Source organism: Schizosaccharomyces pombe, assembly GCF_000002945.2.
Source record: "Schizosaccharomyces pombe strain 972h- genome assembly, chromosome: III".
In the NCBI taxonomy this organism is placed as follows: Eukaryota; Fungi; Ascomycota; class Schizosaccharomycetes; order Schizosaccharomycetales; family Schizosaccharomycetaceae; genus Schizosaccharomyces; species Schizosaccharomyces pombe.
Window position 1 is genome coordinate 56,227 of NC_003421.2, and position 15,107 is coordinate 71,333.

The following is a 15,107-nucleotide window of genomic DNA, read 5'->3' on the forward strand; positions in this document are numbered from 1 at the left end:
AATTTAAAACTATTTATGAATGCATATAGCGCTAATGATGTCGATGGAGACACTCGAGTTCTCCCAATGTTTTTTAAATAATGACAGGGTTGTTTCGAGTATGATTATTACGAGTAGTTCATGTTAATAGTTATTCGAAAATTTCATTGATAAACCGGCCAAACCTCAACTGGCTTTGAATACTAGAGACTAAAGGAATAATAACACCATGAGTGACAAATTTATTCAATATAATATTTCGGCTTGTTTTACAAAGATACAAATACTGCAAAAAACATAAATCTAATGCACATGACAACTGGCTTTAAAAGTGCTAATTTACTGTTGCTAGCTACATAAGTAATCGAATATCGTGTGTGGCTCATGAATTTGCTTTTAAGCTTTCCTAATTGATTACAAAATTTTAATCTTCCTTTCCTCATCTGGTACAGATATTAAGAAATTTACGGCAGAAGACTTGGAAAACACAATAAGCCTTAGACCTTATTTATATGTTAACCTAATATGTCAAGATTGTTTGCTTTCTTATCAATGTTATGTGCTTATTGAGGTTAAAATATATATTTCCTAATTAACATTTATCAAATTAAATAAATTTCTAACGGCATTACACATGTCTCGCATTCAAAGAATAAAATAGTAGTCATCCGATAAACCTAGCTGACTCAAATTTTTTACAAACTAATTTCGCATAAGCGCATTATGAGCTTCCTTGGAACATATGGGGTTCGCCCTTGTTAATTGGCTTGGGGGCTTTTTCTTCCATCTTCTTCACTTCAGCTTCAGTAGCCTCACGAATACGGCGACCAAGCTCTGAATCAACACGAGTAAATACACCGTATTGGCGTTCACGTACAGGAGATATAGCACCAGACAAGTGACCGGCAACGTTCTTAACAAAGTTATCTTGCTGTCCAGGTTTCTTGCCCAAAACATTTTGCCAAAACGCTCTAGGTTGCTCAAAATCAACGTCGGTAATTTCGTCCATATGGTAAGTAACTTGACCTACCCACTTTTCGTGACCTTCGTCAGGCTCATATTGAACTTTAGCAAGTGGTCGGATTGAGGATGGATAGTTTGGCCAATTTCCTTGGTTTCCATTGACATTCATAGGGCCGTCACGAGAATAGTTAAAGACAGGACACTTAGGAGAATTGACGGGAATTTGCTCGAAATTAGCACCCAAACGATGGCGGTGGGTATCAGGATAGGAAAATGTACGTACTTGCAAAACAGGATCCGCTGAGACTTCAATACCAGGAACCATATGAGAAGGAGAGAACCCAGCCTGCTCGATATCTGCAAAGAAATTGGTAGGATTCTGATTCAAGGTAAAGCGTCCAACCCTTTGCATTGGTACGTCCTTATGAGGCCAGACCTTAGTAAGATCGAAAATGTTGTAGCGATATTTTTCAGCCTCCTGAGGGGTCATAACTTGAACGTAAAGCGTCCAACTGGGGTAATCACCACGTTCAATAGCTTCGAAAAGATCTTGACGAGCATGGTCGGGATTGGATCCATCCAATGCAGCGGCTTCTTCATTTGTTAAACCCTTGGTTCCTTGATTAGTAATGAAATGCCATTTGCAATAGTAGAATTCACCCTTATCATTAACAAATTTGTAGGTATGACTGGAAAAGCCATCCATGAAACGGTAGCTATAAGGGGTACCACCCAAGTCAGAGAAAAGAATCATAACTTGATGGATGGACTCTGCGTTTTGAGAAAGGTAATCCCAAAACATAGTAGCATCCTTCATATCATTTTGAGGGTTACGCTTCTGAGTATGGATGAAGAGAGGGAATTTAGCGGGATCACGAAGGAAGAAGACAGGGGTATTGTTTCCAACCATATCGAAAATACCTTCATCGGTGTAGAACTTTAATGCGAACCCACGAGGATCACGAGCAGTATCAGGAGTACCCCTTTCACCACCGACGGTGGAGAAACGAGCAACCATAGGGGTTTTCTTACCAACCTTAGAAAACATGGTATGTTTGGTATACTTGGTAATGTCGTCGGTGCATTCGAATTCACCAAAAGCACCGGAACCCTTTGCATGGACGACACGTTCAGGAATACGCTCGCGATCAAAGTGTTGAAAGACGTCGATTAAATGGGAATCTTGAAGTAAGACAGGACCTCCCTTACCCACACGAGCCGCAGCCATAGGGTTAAAAATGGGACAACCGGTGTTGGTGGTGTAAACAGGGACGGTATTTGAGTCTTTCGAGTTCATTTCGCTGATGTTTGAATCCTTAGACTGAGAAGATGCAAATCTGTTAAAGAGTAGCTTATTATTGTTAATCTTGGAATTAGTTGAACGACGAGCAAATGATTTTAAACTAGCTTGTCTACCAAGACAGTAACGTTCAAAGATGCGAAAAGCCGACACTTTGAAGAGTTAGGAGGGGAAAAAAAAAGACAGTCAAAAAATTGTGTTTTTTTAAAAAATTAGTGTCGAGTCTTTAACTAAATCACTCAAGACACAACCACAATTTCTATAATTCGATATTCGAACAAGGGAATTACAATCACACACACACAAAGAAGAACTTATAGTATTCTTCTATTCAAAAGCTATTACTTTTACGTGAAAAGCTGTATATTCAAGCAACTTGCAATTGCCTCTATATATATTGTCTGGTGTAGAATTACCAACGTCATATTTGCACAATAGGAAAACTCTTACCAACGCAAATGGCCGAGATTCCATTGGCTTAGTGAGCCAAAGAGCATCATTATTAGCGAAGCTACAATGACAAATTAACTTCTTCTACAGCCTATCGTAGTCGCCAAAATCCACCCTTCAGCCAATGTTTACGATGCGCTCATACCGTTACTTGGCCATATCAAATCTCCCAACACCATCGCTAACGTAAGCGGGCAAATCCCATCGTTAGCGATTAGTAAAACCAGCGTTTCTAGACACAGACGCTGACATGAAATTCTACTGCAAGTCGATATAGAGGAGAAAGATGCTTAATAAAATTAAAAGCTAGACTTTTCAGTCGCAAACTTGTGCTGGACATGCACCCTTTGGAACCAGTGTTTTTGGTAGATTAGCAGAGTATAGTGTGTTTCCTGGGGAAGTAAATAAAACAGATGTATGGTAAAATAGGATATGCAAGCATGTAGATTTTGGCCTGTATTCATGCGGTTTGTTTAGCTTGAAGAATTGATTTCACAAAAGTATGGTTTAATTTCAAATGATGTCGGGTTGATGTGCTAAGATCGGGAAATGGGTGAGTGAGAAAAGGAAGTTATGGTAATTTTATGATCGATTAGTTTGGAAACGTGTTTTATGGGCGCATTGTATATTTCTTAAATTATAAATTTTTTCTATTCTATATTAACTGAACTGAGAAAGTGGATTCATTGTGCACAGCTTCCCGTAGAGGTATAATGTGCACAAATCGGAAGTATGACTAGGAGAGTGAAATAGATAAGGAGGTTACTGAAATTAGAATACTTTCGTCCAATATACTTAGGAGTGCAAGTCTAAGGTCGAAGAAAGGCTGGAAGTGAAACAAGTCCCTTGCTTACAAAAAAAAAAAAATGGGAGATGCAAACAATCTAAGGACCGACAAACCGTAGGTATGGACGGCGTGTAAAGGCAATCCGTAGGAATGTGTGAAATAGAATATGATACGTTTAATAAAAGTCCTTCTTTTCCTCTACATCACAAATTTCAAGCAAAACGAAGTAATAATAATAAGGAATTTTTTCTTTCGTTGGTCTGACTAATTTTTTAGGTTCGATATAAACACTACGATTTCCATGCATGTTTTAATTCAGCGGATGAAGATATAACCCATACGTTGTTGTTTCCCATCGCTCACTCTACATTCGCTTAAATAAACTACTACCATTTGACTCGTCAAACAAAGATTGAAGGTGGTATTCACAAGCTTGTTTTATGTTGAATTCAATTTTTAGTTGGTAAAAGTACTTTAAGCATAAATGCCATTAACTGCTGTTCATGAAAGAGGGGACGTTATAGGTGGCAGAATTAAATTTCACTATATAGAGAACTATAGTGTTTTTTGGTCATCATCAGTAAGTGCAGAAACAGCATCAACTTAGTAAACAAAATAGTTACTTAGATTTCGCTTTATTCTTTATTTCCCTCTCCAAGACTTCACAAAGTCCTCGAAAATTCACGATGCTGATAGCTTCAGCTTTTCAGCACCATTTTTTCTTACTTGAGGGCGAGTTGATTAAATTCATCCTCTGCAAATCCTTCTTCTTTTATCTTTTCTCTCTAGAACGTTTGAAAAATTAGTTACACACGTCCAATTCCCTTAGTTGGAATTCATACCTGTTGAAACTCTTGCAATGCTGCTAAACGCCGTTGCCTATGAGAATAATAAGATTGGCCAAGAAGAACAGTGCCTCCAACAGTGCCGAAAATTAGAATCGATACCGATCCCTTTTGTACAATGTCGTAAATTCGATTTCTGTTCATAACACTGACCTAGTAGTTGTTAGTAGTCGTGTTTGTCAGTTTACCACATTACACAGCCTAATCGCTTCAGTAAACTTACTGAGTTTTCTTTATAATTTAATATGTTGTTAATGATTATTAGCACTGATGGAATGTGCTCTTAAAAGGTCACCTTTAGTGGCAAAGCTCTTTACAGTTGGGTTTTGTAGAAATGAGGCCTTCCCATATTCTACCGGCTTTCCGAGCTGTACCATGACGTTCTTTAAAATGATTAACAGGAGGTTTGAAAGTAGTGCTAAATTACGTTAAAACTCAACATGATTAATTCATTCGTCTAGTCATCACTGCTCGGCTCACTAATATCGTTGGTAAGTAATAAAGCGATAAAGGGATCGAATTATTATTTTAAAAAGTATTCCGGTGGGTGATACTATTCATTCATTATTAGAAATAAATCGCAAGCGTTTGTTGTAAATGAAGGTGTCTCAGTTATTTCCTGGATAATAAAAGTTGAATCTCAAATTTTTTTCATCTCAATACTTAAAAAATAAATCTTGTTACTGAGTGTCATAGTCGCTACATAGGATTCATAAACTGCAACTTTTATTTATCTTTTTCTAAGCACATTAGCTTTAAACGGATCCGTCTGCCGCCTTGAGTAAATCAGCCAAAGATTTATAAAGCCAAATTATTTGGCCTTAATCAATGTATCGAGTCAAGTCTAGATGTAGCCTGTTCAGTAACGAATTTGACCCCATTTTTCCAAGAGAAAAAAACGGCCGGCATTTACAGAGTACAACATATGAGGTACCAAAGAAGAAATGTAAAGTTTAAATGAAATAATTCAATGATGAAAATGATCCAATATGACGAAAAAAAGTTTCTATACTATTGAAATTGAAGAAAAGAAAGCAGGCAAATTTTACGTGTTGAAGTATGTATACGTCTACCTTTATAGAGGATTACACAAACGTTTACTTTGGATTTCATTTTCAATTATTTTCAATTTTCTTGATCATTTTTGGTCACTTTTGTCAATTCTGAAATACGTTTGCTCTTCATATACTTATTGTTGATGTACTAAGTAGCTGAGCATTTCGGTAAGTCAAGCAAGAGCAAAACTGAAATTGACGAAATAAAAACTGTCTCTTATTAGTAGGAATAGAAATAGAAATAAATGACTCACAAAGCCTTAAGAAAATTTGTTTTAAAATCTTATGAACTATTAAATTTCAAAGGTTTTGTTTATTTTCATAATCGTCGATTGGTGTTCCTGGTATCGATATTAAAACAGCAACTAGTTCCTTTTCATATCACGGTCTAGCTAATTCTCGAATTGCTTCTTTTTGAATGTTCTTCTAGGATTTACTCTTGCTTGTGGTAAGATTGCAACAAATGACAATGAGCAGTAGTAAATATAGTACAGTGCAGATATTGCTTTTCAAATTAAAATTTAGGTGAACCTCAAACATGATTTCATTTATGGCATGAAATTGATGGTTACATTTCATACAATTATCAGAGATATTAAAGTAACACTAAGCAGTTCATTTCGGTAAGTTTTCGATCATCTTTATTATCAAGATAACCGAAACAACCTTAGTAGCTGCGTCAATACACTCACTACTCAGTGACAAAACAAAATTTTTAGGAAAATTAAGCCTTTGTCGTTTCTTCCTCCAAAGTCATTTTCATGTTTACTATTTCCACATTGCCAAAATTGTTAGTAACCTCTATTACGTGGTTATAAAAAAGAATTAAAATATATCCAAGCCGACTTAGCAAGGATATGTCTTTTCATAAACTCACATACGGTTTTCAACCCGATCGTTTAACATCACGATTCTAACCCTATACACCTAATACAGTGGGTAAAACGCAAAGTCTCTAAATTTGATCTTATGCATTCCATACACAGTTTAGTCAAAATCTTTTAAACCTATACAACTGACGTAATAAAAAAGACAGCAATATATAAATTAAAAATTCAAGCCATTTCAATAAAGCTTGAAAACCACAAATTATAACGAAATTTACTGTAAATAAGTCTAACGCCTTAATGTGAATAAAACGATTGTTAACGCAACAGATTCGACGCAAAGTATAGTAGATAATTTAAGCAAACTTGTAATATTGGAGTAACTTAGGCCTACTCGATCAAGAGTCGTCTTTTATATCAACTTGGAACCTTATAGTGGATTTGTTTTTGCGCACATTGCGTTCCTTAACTTGCTTCGCTAGTAAGCACACACACTCGTAGCAGCACAAATTTTTACGGTAATATTTTGGATCGTTGGATACACATATTTAAGAGACTTTAAAAAAATGTCAAGGCATCTGGAAACCTCCCTTAATAATAAAGAATTTGTTTTAAATTCTCTAGAGAAAGGTCTTCGATTAGATGGTCGACAGCTGTCAGATTTCAGATCTTTGGAAATTCAATTTGGAAAGGAATATGGACAAGTAGATGTTTCATTTGGTCATACAAGGTATATTTTTCTCTTTTTTTAATAATGAACAGCTTTTACTAACAAGTACTGTAGAGTTATGGCCAGGATCACAACTGAAATTACAAAACCATATACAGACAGGCCATTTGATGGCATCTTTTCTATTACTACTGAACTCACTCCTTTGGCATATTCTGCATTTGAAGCTGGAAGGTAAGAAATGATCTGTATTGTACTTTTACTTTTGTCAGCCGAAGGGTTGATTCAGTGGCTGTTTTTTTTTTCCACCTAACAACATACTAATAATCACAGAGTTTCTGATCAGGAAATTGTTATTTCCAGACTAATTGAAAAAGCGGTCCGCCGATCCAATGCATTGGATACGGAGTCCTTATGTATAATATCCGGTCAAAAGTGTTGGCACGTTCGTGCTTCGGTCCATTTTATTAATCATGATGGAAATTTAGTTGATGCCGCTTGTATCGCAGTAATAGCTGCTCTTTGTCATTTTCGCCGACCTGAGCTTACTGTTGTGGGTGAGGAAGTGACAGTACATCCAGTAGAAGAGCGTGTACCCGTTCCTCTTTCCATATTGCATATGCCTATATGCGTGACCTTCAGTTTCTTCAATAATGGCGAATTAGCGATTGTTGACGCTACTTTAGAGGAAGAGGATTTGTGCAACGGAAGTATGACTATTACACTCAACAAAAATCGAGAAGTCTGTCAAATATACAAAGCGGGAGGTATTATCATCGATCCTTCTAAAATTATATCTTGTGCTAAGACCGCATTTGATATAGCTGTTTCGGTTTGTTCTGTTATTCAACAAGCTTTAGATGAAGATTTACGGAAAAAAGAGACACAGTATTTAGGAGGTTCGGCAGAGAACGAGCGGTCATAATGCTAGTCTTTTACTTAAAAAAAATAAAATAAACTAATTTATTCATTCGTTTAACAAAAAATTCTAATTGCATTCGAGTTCGTCGTGTTGCTGAAGGCGTCATTCCGCTAAGTTCAAGTACTAAAACAATGCTTTGATGGAATGGGATGATATTTCTCTTCATTTGATTAACACTTCGCTATCCTTTTTGTATTTAAACCTATATTGACCTATACTAAATGTTGGCATGGAAAATCCTTGTACAGGAAATGAGAAATTAGGAACGCATCTTGCACTGAATATAGCTACTACTATGTACTACTAATACAAGTTTTTTGTAAGACATAAACAGTGAATGCCACAAGACTATTTGCTCTTTTATGTCCTGAAATATTCCAGATATTTTAAGATTATTTTCAAAATTCTATGTAACACCGCAGTTCATAGAATAATGTCAATAAAAAAAGAGCTTTATCACGTCCTTTCTCATCAAAACTAAAAAAACTAAAATAATATACGACGCTAAAAAATAAAAAGAGAAGAGAAACCATCAAACCAACCAAATCCGTAAAGACTAGTTTAAAAGCAAATTTGTAATATAATGAAAAAAGGTATGCCCTTTAAAGTTTAAAAGCCTTTGAATAAACGATAATGTAAACAGCTCCAATATTCATGCAACAACGTATAGAGCTGAAAAGACTAATAATCAACCAAATATGCTCAAACCAATAATCTGAATAACGTAAAAAAAACTAAAACTACTTTCCTATAATTAAAAAAAACATTTTTTCTAAAATGAACAAAAAAGTAGAAGATGCATAAAATACCGATGCCGGATTCCAAAGACGAAATGTATTGATCCCGAGTTAAATCACCAAAATACGTATCTACGATGCGAGACAATCTGAAAATAAGAATCAAGAATATAAAGGAATTGAATTGCTAAACAATAACGAAGACTGCACAAGAACCAAATAAAGGAAATAATTAAGATAGTTAAAGGGGGGATAGAAGGAATAGCTTAAAAGGGATAAGTTATAAACCTGCTGTCAAAAGAGTCGAGTAAACTAAAATTAAAACCCACTAAGTGAATAGTGCCAAAAATTTTAAAGGAAACCAAATAATTTTTTTTCAGTCCTCAAAACCTTCGCGTGTTTCAATAGAGAAAACTATAAGAACTAAGAGACATCACACATTTGAAGGCGAAAAAGTAGTCCTAAACTAAGGAAGCACCACTCCAAAAGTAAGTAAAAAAAAAGAAAATGAAAAAGATATATGAATCCTAAACAGACTTGAATAAAATGTGACACCACTAGTTAAACTAAACCAAATTTTTACAAAACATTGATGAACGGGAAAGGGGAAAAGCAAAAGGATAAACTGAAGGAGAATGAGCAAAGTAACACAAGTCCAAAAAAATCTAGCAAACAAGAGAGAATACCTTGGATGCAAAACCAAAGTACGAAGGCAAGTACTAAGAGTTTAATGAGAACGACGATCTTTTTCCATTTCTAATTGCTGGTAGAGTAAGAAAAGGGCTTTCTCATTTTCCTCGTGTGTACCTGTAATGGTGAACATACGTTCGCCTGTCTCATCATGAGGTTCTTTGGCAATGGAAATCTTGCTACCGCTGGTACGACGGATTTCCGAAATCTTAGATCCTCCACGACCTATTATACAACCAACCATATCTGCGGGAATGCTAATATTTTGGGTAACCTTAGGTTGCTGCAAGAAAGGCATTTGGGTAGCTGGAAAGACTTGAGCACCGTAAGAAACAAAGTTTTCGGGGATAGCTTCACCAGAAGTCGTGGAGGGAGCTGCTGGAGGGGAGACTTGTTGAGGAGATGCAGTCGACGCAAGAGAAGGAAGAGGTTGAGTCAAACGAGAAACGGGATTATAGAAAACGGTACCGGCGCCACGCTCCCAGTCATCAATTAAGCATTTGCCAATTTCCCAAATGGCAGCATGAAGATTATCGACTGTACCATGGATTTCAACTGTACGCTCAGTAGACTGTGGAAGCATGTCTTTGGAAGCAATCATACGGCAACTACATTTGTCCTGAATAAGCTTGATACGCAAACCATTGCGGCCAATAATACTACCCATCAGAGAATGGGCGATCAAAAGACGAAGTTTGCGAGGTGTGTTGGCGTCGGAAGGTGTACCATCAGGGTTAGTACTGTTCTTGGCAAAAATATCGATGATGAATCTATAAGCGCGAACAACATTCTCTAGTGGTCCACTAATAGTTAAAACACGATCATGAACATTAGGAACAGCCTTGGTAACGCCGGCCTTGACATTTGTAGTGCTTCTGAGTTCGGCAACGTTTTTTCCAGCTTTACCAATAATGATACCAGCTTCACGAGTAGAAAGTAAGGCTCTCAAGGTAAGTTGTTGAGTAGCATAGGTGGCATCATCCATCGGTGGCTTGGCAGAGATGGGAGGCACTTGAGACGTTGGTTCGGGTTGGTTGGTCATGGACTGTTGAATAGTAGAACCGTTAGTAAGAGTCGATAGAGGTGTAGAGGGCTTTGGAGTAGGTATGGAAACTTTAGCAATGCCAGTAGCAGTAGAAGTGGTTTCGTCGGGTTCGTCTTGAAACGTTACGTCAAAAAAAGAGTTCTCTTTTTCCTCGATGTTTTTAGGAATGCTGAAGTGATTGTAAGCCATAGATGTCACTGGAATAGTATTGGTTAATTGAATAGGACACATATGCGTTTCTAGGAGGAGAGTAGAACCTTTTCTAAATTACTTCCTGAAAACTGATTAGTTCAAACCTGCAGGGATTTAGCGGAGATTAAAAAAAAAAAGGAAAACGGATTAGGCTCCTTCTAAGCTCTTATTGCAGTTTCTTATAAATTGAAATTGCAATCAATAGCTGTGATTACTTCGACAAAAATGAAGTAAACGACCAAGGAGAACGGAGTAGTGGTAAACGGGGTGTAGCAGTGACAAAGAGAAAATTTTCTGCAAGTAAGTCTTTTGGTGGGGAAATAACGAAGTTTGAAGAACGTATAGTAAAGTCGCACAATTTACTGATAGGAAGTGGTAGCGTAGCTTTACGCCTCAGTCGTTATATCTTTGGAAGTGAAAATGATGAGATTAATAAATGAGAAGAGCATTACAAGAATGGGTTTTTTAAATAATCGTAAATTTCCTAGCTAAAGCTAACGAATGCTGCCAAGTGAAATATCATTCTTTTAGTCAATATAGCAGGTATTAACGTAGTTGTTTTCGTTGGCCTTTGCTTCGGTATATAGGATAGCGTGGTTCAAGCGACTTTGTAAGATCAGATGAAAGATAAAGGGCAAAAACCTAAATAGCGTCCATGCATCAGTGGAACTTTCTTTCTTCAGATTACGTTATATGGTATAGTGAGCTTTGAAAATCGTTGAAAAAATTCGAATTTAATGGTGCAGAGGCAAAGACGATATGGACGTTCGGAAAAATGAAAACTATACTGGAGGAAGTTATCTTTATTTGATTCTGTCTTCGTAATTAAGCTTCCTTCAGCTTCGAACTTTTCATTTCCTAATTCGAATACCTATTTGTTCACCCGTACCTCTTTAGGTTTATATTTGTTCTTGCAAACTGTTCTGCGGCGATATGAATTTTGCTACCCCAAAGTTTACGTAAGCCAAGTTTGTCGTAAATAAATTCGCAAAAAAAAGTACTTTGGATGGTGCAACATGGAAGAATTGAACGCCGTTGAAACGCTGGTATTTTTGAACATGAAGTATCTCAGTATTCAACCCAAAGTCATAAAAATTCTTGAACCTTTAGCTTTCCAAGCGCTGAATGAGCATACTGGGACACATTTTGAAACCATAGACGCAAGTAATAATTGCGTAAGTTATATAAAACTCATAGAGCCAACAAAGCTAGTAGCATTTACTTCTTAATATTATATTGAAATTCCAATAAATAATCTTTGAATATCGTTTGTATGAAATACCCGAGAGCAATTGCGGCGCTAAATTAAACTGAATGTTCAGTTACCAAGATTTATGTCACTTCATAGAAAGATATAATATCACAGTAGCGTGTACCATTCTTCTATACCTCACTGAACGAGGAAGTCTACAATTCTGCTTGGCCTAGCACAGTGTTAGCGAGGGTGAAGAATAAAATTATGATGCTAATTACCAAAACGGTGATTTCAAAAAAAGTTGAGGAACTTTCATATTTTCATTTTTTGCCTCTTATAGGACGCTATGTATTACGTTGCGTAACTTTGACTTTTGCAAATACTTGGATGTACCACTGTCTCCATGTTTGTTTGTTGGTCAATATAAAACGTAGTATTAGACATTAAAATATTGGTTTAATTATTTCATTTAGAAAACTCAATAGAAATTTAGCAAATATCGTCAACCAACCTAGATTGATCCTGTTTCACGCAATTCGGACTATATGAATCGTTTTTGATTGCTTTCTAGACTTCATAGCATTATTACTTACCCTTCTACTTTTTTAATACCTTCGAAATTGTCAAATTGACTCATTATTGCAAAAATGCTGTACAGGCTCTCCGAAAAACAGCAGACAGACTTACGGTGTAATAAATTAACTGTCGATGGATTTGAGCTGGTAAAAATGTTAAAGGAATTACGATTACATAACAGGAATATCAATTTTTTGGAATTTCTTCGAGGTGTACAGATTGTGCCGAGCGACAGTGTCTTCTTGGGCGAAATTGATGAAAACAGCCATACTCAAGACAATACAACTACTTCTATCTTAAAGGAGAAAGAGCTATATGATGGTATTCCTCTGCTTCCATCAATGGCAGGCGTATCCATGGACCCTGAGAGAGAAAAAAAATCAGAGTTACGACTAATGAAAAACCAAATCAGCGCTATAATCAATATACTCTTCACAGTAGTAGGAACGGTGACCGCTGTTTGGTACTGCACTTCATCTTTATCTATTGAAAAGGTATGAATTAAAAACTTTCGTTTTGTTCCTGGGAGACCTTTGTATTGACTTAATATTATTTAGAAAATTGCGCTATGTGCGTTTTCAGCAATCTTGGTTCTAGTAGCAGATACGTTTCTTTATGTCCGCTATCTATCTGCACAACCCGTACGAACTTCAAAGAATCATACTCGACAAATAATATATACATGGACAACAAATGACCCTGTTCTACAGTCAAATGAGCAGCTAGCTATAGAACTGGGAGCCATTCCATCTTTGAAGGAAAAAAAGAACCAATAATTATATTCTTAATTTTTAGATGTTTTATTAACGAAAGTACCTTTGATGTTTTCCTGTAGATGATTTTTATAGGTTGTTTGTCTAATTGATCATAATGGCATACCTCTCTATGTGTTAATTGAAGGGCAGGCACCTATGGGCACACTATAGATAAAAAATAAAAAGTATTTAAGATAAAAAATTCGAACTCATTTGGCTTTTAACGTATATTTCATCAATTAATTTCATTATAATTAAAGATTTAGCAACATTATTTCAATTTAATTAGCCATTTGGTATTAGATTTATTTGTAAGGAACACAACTTACAAATTTATAAATAAACAACAAATCAACCCCCCCTTGTAAAAAAATTAAAAAAAAAAAAAAAAATAGAGAGCAACCTAACCATTGAGTTACCAGTGAATTATGCAAGGCGCAACTTGACCTTAAGTTTCTTCCATATAATCAATAGTGCAAGCACAGACATAACGTTTAATATTAAGCATACCGCAAAAAAAACAACAGGTGAGAACGAGCGAAATGCACCGCCAAAGATAGCACCAACTGTGTCGGATAAGGAAATTGATATTTGCACAGCGACGTTACCTATCAGGTGGTACTTAGGATGTAAAACCTTTGTCAATAAAGAGACCGAAGGGGAATTAGCAATAGAAGATCCAAAAAAAACAAGGGTGTAAATAATAAAGTAAGGTTGTACGAATTCCTTGCCTGTATAGTGAATAGTTATATGAATAACCATGCATACGATGTTTAAACAACAACCCAACAATATGATATCTCTGTCAGTCAAGTAACGCGTCAAATAGGAAAATATTAAAAGCAAGGGTACGTTGATAATTCCAGCCAAAGAAAGGAAGTTACCTGCTTGGAAGGATGAATAATTATAAAGCATAGAAGTGTAAATTGGAACAGATGCTTGGTATGCATTTAATAGAAAGTAAGCAGAGAAGCCAGAGAAAGCGACAACGAAAATAACAAGACACCCCACAAATCCTAGTTTTGAATTGGTATCCTGTTTGACATCATTAATGACATGCTTCTCTTCGACTACTTCTTCCTTTACGTCCGTTTGCGGGCTCAAAACCTCCCGGAAACAAGCAAAGCCAAACAAAAACAAGCCTACCCAAATGAAAGCCATTAGCCAGTTACCCGAAGTATATTCATTCCAGATATCGCTTTGAGACTTCATTGAAGACTTGGCCATTAATCCTCCGATGAATGGACCAGCTGTCAAACCAAGCGTTGCCATGACTGAGTTGACCACACCCATCGACGTTCTATATTTGATGCTGATCAAGGCTTTATCTGTGAAATAGCGCTTGTGGTATAAAAACATGGTACACGCAACACCCGTAAAAATACGACTCACAAGAATCAAGGCCACACTTTTGGCTTTATCTGCGAGTGCATACATGATATGACCAATAATGCAGCTTATACACGACATTGTATATGGTCTTCTATAAATCGTATATCCCTTGGCAGCTTTCGGAGTCGAGAATCTCAACATGGGATACAGCAACACAAGGGCAGTGATTGTGGGCAATCCGATAATTACACCGGACAAACCATTTCCTCCCCCCAGATGTTGGACAAATCTCTCGGACGTAGGAACGACAATGGTGAATGAAATGCAAAGAATTGTGTTATTTAACAGCATCAAAGCCGCACTGATGAACGGTGGTTTATGCGTAGCAGCCGGTGAGGCAGAAGGGTCATTGGAAACTAATCTTACAGATTGCTTGTATCCCGACTTTTCCTTTTCATCAAGAAAGGATGAGACCGAGAGGTCTTTTTCTAAATTACTTTGTTGCTCCATAATATAGACTCAATGGATCCATTCAAAAACCTGCTCTACTACGAAAACTGGCCTGTGGAATAAGGTATAGAAGGAACGAGAAAACAAAGAGAAATTCTTTGTTGTTTTCAAATATTTTGGTGTGAGTAAAGGAAGAAAGTGGAATTTCAATAGAATAGCATGACTCGTTTATTTTATATGAGATCAATTTTTTTAAGTTGATGATATCCGATAATTTTCATCATCGTATAGAATGGATAAGAATTCCCAAAATAGGATATCCACGGTGCTTCCCTAA

The 15,107-nt window shown here is 36.4% G+C and overlaps 6 protein-coding genes and 7 long non-coding RNA genes across 13 annotated transcripts; 6 read left to right on the plus strand and 7 right to left on the minus strand.

Annotated features, from left to right (window-relative positions):
* Window positions 1-427: 427 nt before the first annotated feature.
* On the minus strand, window positions 428-2,607 carry ctt1 (catalase). The gene has a single exon (NM_001022677.3). It carries the CDS (start codon window positions 2,237-2,239, stop codon window positions 701-703), a length of 1,539 nt encoding a protein of 512 aa, NP_587682.1. The 5' UTR covers window positions 2,240-2,607; the 3' UTR covers window positions 428-700.
* A 263-nt stretch (window positions 2,608-2,870) lies between these two features.
* Window positions 2,871-4,641, minus strand: cox14 (cytochrome c oxidase assembly protein Cox14). Its single transcript, NM_001355856.2, has 3 exons — window positions 4,548-4,641; window positions 4,322-4,477; window positions 2,871-4,264 (listed from the first exon to the last, which is right to left on the minus strand). Exons 2-3 carry the CDS (start codon window positions 4,466-4,468, stop codon window positions 4,202-4,204), a joined length of 210 nt encoding a protein of 69 aa, NP_001343089.1. The 5' UTR covers window positions 4,469-4,477; window positions 4,548-4,641; the 3' UTR covers window positions 2,871-4,201.
* Window positions 3,100-4,477, plus strand: SPOM_SPNCRNA.453. Its single transcript, NR_150840.1, has one exon. It is a non-coding gene; the product is annotated as a non-coding RNA (long non-coding RNA).
* Window positions 4,604-4,818, plus strand: SPOM_SPNCRNA.6691. The gene has a single exon (NR_196033.1). It is a non-coding gene; the product is annotated as a non-coding RNA (long non-coding RNA).
* A 167-nt stretch (window positions 4,819-4,985) lies between these two features.
* SPOM_SPNCRNA.6692 lies at window positions 4,986-5,259 on the plus strand. Its single transcript, NR_196034.1, has one exon. It is a non-coding gene; the product is annotated as a non-coding RNA (long non-coding RNA).
* Window positions 5,260-5,464: 205 nt separating this feature from the next.
* Window positions 5,465-6,407, minus strand: SPOM_SPNCRNA.6693. Its single transcript, NR_196035.1, has one exon. It is a non-coding gene; the product is annotated as a non-coding RNA (long non-coding RNA).
* A 180-nt stretch (window positions 6,408-6,587) lies between these two features.
* Window positions 6,588-8,238, plus strand: rrp45 (exosome subunit Rrp45). The gene is made up of 3 exons (NM_001355857.2): window positions 6,588-6,936; window positions 6,991-7,110; window positions 7,210-8,238. The coding sequence occupies exons 1-3, from the start codon at window positions 6,773-6,775 to the stop codon at window positions 7,799-7,801; spliced, it is 876 nt and encodes a 291-aa protein (NP_001342765.1). The 5' UTR covers window positions 6,588-6,772; the 3' UTR covers window positions 7,802-8,238.
* On the minus strand, window positions 6,828-7,635 carry SPOM_SPNCRNA.6694. The gene has a single exon (NR_196036.1). It is a non-coding gene; the product is annotated as a non-coding RNA (long non-coding RNA).
* On the minus strand, window positions 7,873-10,736 carry rnc1 (RNA-binding protein Rnc1). The gene has a single exon (NM_001022679.3). The coding sequence runs from the start codon at window positions 10,457-10,459 to the stop codon at window positions 9,263-9,265; it is 1,197 nt and encodes a 398-aa protein (NP_587684.1). The 5' UTR covers window positions 10,460-10,736; the 3' UTR covers window positions 7,873-9,262.
* Window positions 10,737-10,946: 210 nt separating this feature from the next.
* Window positions 10,947-11,536, minus strand: SPOM_SPNCRNA.6695. Its single transcript, NR_196037.1, has one exon. It is a non-coding gene; the product is annotated as a non-coding RNA (long non-coding RNA).
* Window positions 11,124-11,778, plus strand: SPOM_SPNCRNA.6696. The gene has a single exon (NR_196038.1). It is a non-coding gene; the product is annotated as a non-coding RNA (long non-coding RNA).
* A 247-nt stretch (window positions 11,779-12,025) lies between these two features.
* Window positions 12,026-13,253, plus strand: vph2 (V-ATPase assembly protein). The gene is made up of 2 exons (NM_001022680.3): window positions 12,026-12,727; window positions 12,791-13,253. Exons 1-2 carry the CDS (start codon window positions 12,305-12,307, stop codon window positions 13,007-13,009), a joined length of 642 nt encoding a protein of 213 aa, NP_587685.2. The 5' UTR covers window positions 12,026-12,304; the 3' UTR covers window positions 13,010-13,253.
* On the minus strand, window positions 12,969-15,042 carry SPOM_SPCC757.11C (transporter). The gene has a single exon (NM_001022681.3). The coding sequence runs from the start codon at window positions 14,828-14,830 to the stop codon at window positions 13,415-13,417; it is 1,416 nt and encodes a 471-aa protein (NP_587686.1). The 5' UTR covers window positions 14,831-15,042; the 3' UTR covers window positions 12,969-13,414.
* Between the last annotated feature and the right edge of the window lie 65 nt (window positions 15,043-15,107).